This window comes from Chaetura pelagica, unplaced genomic scaffold (genome assembly GCF_000747805.2).
Source record: "Chaetura pelagica isolate M959 unplaced genomic scaffold, ChaPel_1.0 scaffold1699, whole genome shotgun sequence".
Taxonomy (NCBI): domain Eukaryota; kingdom Metazoa; phylum Chordata; class Aves; order Apodiformes; family Apodidae; genus Chaetura; species Chaetura pelagica.
Genome location: NW_009954655.1, coordinates 1 through 1493, shown reverse-complemented (window position 1 = coordinate 1493; position 1493 = coordinate 1). Strand labels below are relative to the sequence as shown.

The window sequence follows — 1493 nt, the reverse complement described above, 5'->3', positions numbered from 1 at the left end:
CCAGGAGTTGAACCAGGAGTTGAACCAAGAGCTGTTGAACCAGGAGTTGAACCAAGAGTTGAACCAAGTGTTGAACCAGGAGTTGAATCAAGAGTAGAACCATGAGCTGAACCAAGAGTTGAACCAAGAGTTGAACCAGGAGTAGAACCAACAGTTGAACCAAAAGTTGAATGAAGAGTTGAATCAAGAGTTGAATCAAGAGTTGAACCAGGAGTTGAACCAAGAGTTGAACCAAGGTTGGAGCCAAGAGTGGAGCCAAGGGTGGAACCAAGGTTGGAGCAAAGGGTGGAGCCAAGGTTGGAGCCCATGTTGGCTCCAACTGAAGCTCCAAGGCTGAGGCCACCTCTGACGTCGGACGCGAGGGCGGGGTCAACGTTGGCTCCGACGCTGAGGTCAAGGTCAACGTTGGGGCCAAGAGTGGAGCCAATGGTGACTCCAGCTCCAAGCCCAGGACCAACGTTGGCTCCAACAGTGAGTCCAGCACCAGGTCCCAGCCCAACGTTGGCCCCAACGGTGACTCCGACACCGGCCCCGACGGCGGCTCCGATGGCGACGCCGACCCCCGGTGCCAACGTGGTGCCAATGTTGGTCCCAAGAGCAGCTCCGAGGCCAAGTCCACCAGGAGAACCAAGACTGGAGCCAACGGTGGCCCCAATGTTGGCTCCAAGGCCAAGTCCAGCCCCAATGGTGACGCCGAGGCCAGGCCCAATGTTGGTCCCAAGGCTCAGAGTGACTCCGGCCCCCAAACCAGCCCCAACATCTGCTCCACCATCAGGTTGGAGACCAGCTCCACCATCACCTCCAGCACCAGCTCCCAGGGCAGCACCAAGATCAGCCCCCAGGTCGGGCCCAACGTCGGCTCCTGCTGCCACCCCAAGGCCAAGGCCCACCCTGATGCCAACCTCAGAGCCAAGACCGTGGCCAACGGGGTCTCCAAGGCCGGGCCCAACGTTGGCTCCATGAGGAGGTTCAATGTTGGCCCCAATGTTGCCTCCAAGACCGTGGCTGATGGTGGTTCCAATCCCAGGTCCCATGTTGGTCCCAGGACCAGATCCCATGTTGGCTCCAATCCCAGGTCCCATATTGGTCCCAGAACCAGGTGCCATATTGGCTCCAGGACCAGATCCCATGTTGGTTCCAATTCCAGGTGCCATGTTGGTCCCAGGACCAGGTGCCATGTTGGTTCCAATCCCAGGTGCCATGTTGGTTCCAATCCCAGGTGCCATGTTGGTTCCAATCCCAGGTGCCATGTTGGTTCCAATCCCAGGTGCCATGTTGGTCCCAGAACCAGGTGCCATGTTGGTTCCAATCCCAGGTGCCATGTTGGTTCCAATCCCAGGTGCCATGTTGGTCCCAGGACCAGGTCCCATGTTGGTTCCAGGACCAGGTGCCATATTGGCTCCAGGACCAGATCCCATGGTGGCTCCAATCACAGGTGCCATGTTGGTTCCAAGTCCAGATCCCATGTTGGTCCCAGAACCAGGTGCCATGTT

At 57.9% G+C, this 1493-nt stretch overlaps 1 protein-coding gene across 1 annotated transcript; it reads right to left on the bottom strand.

Moving 5' to 3' along the window:
* Positions 1 to 343: 343 nt before the first annotated feature.
* Positions 344 to 1466, bottom strand: LOC104395857 (fibroin heavy chain-like; the record flags this gene model as incomplete). Its single annotated transcript, XM_010005602.1, has 1 exon — positions 344 to 1466. A coding segment is annotated over exon 1 (1123 nt), but the record flags the coding sequence as incomplete, so codon positions are not given.
* Between the last annotated feature and the right edge of the window lie 27 nt (positions 1467 to 1493).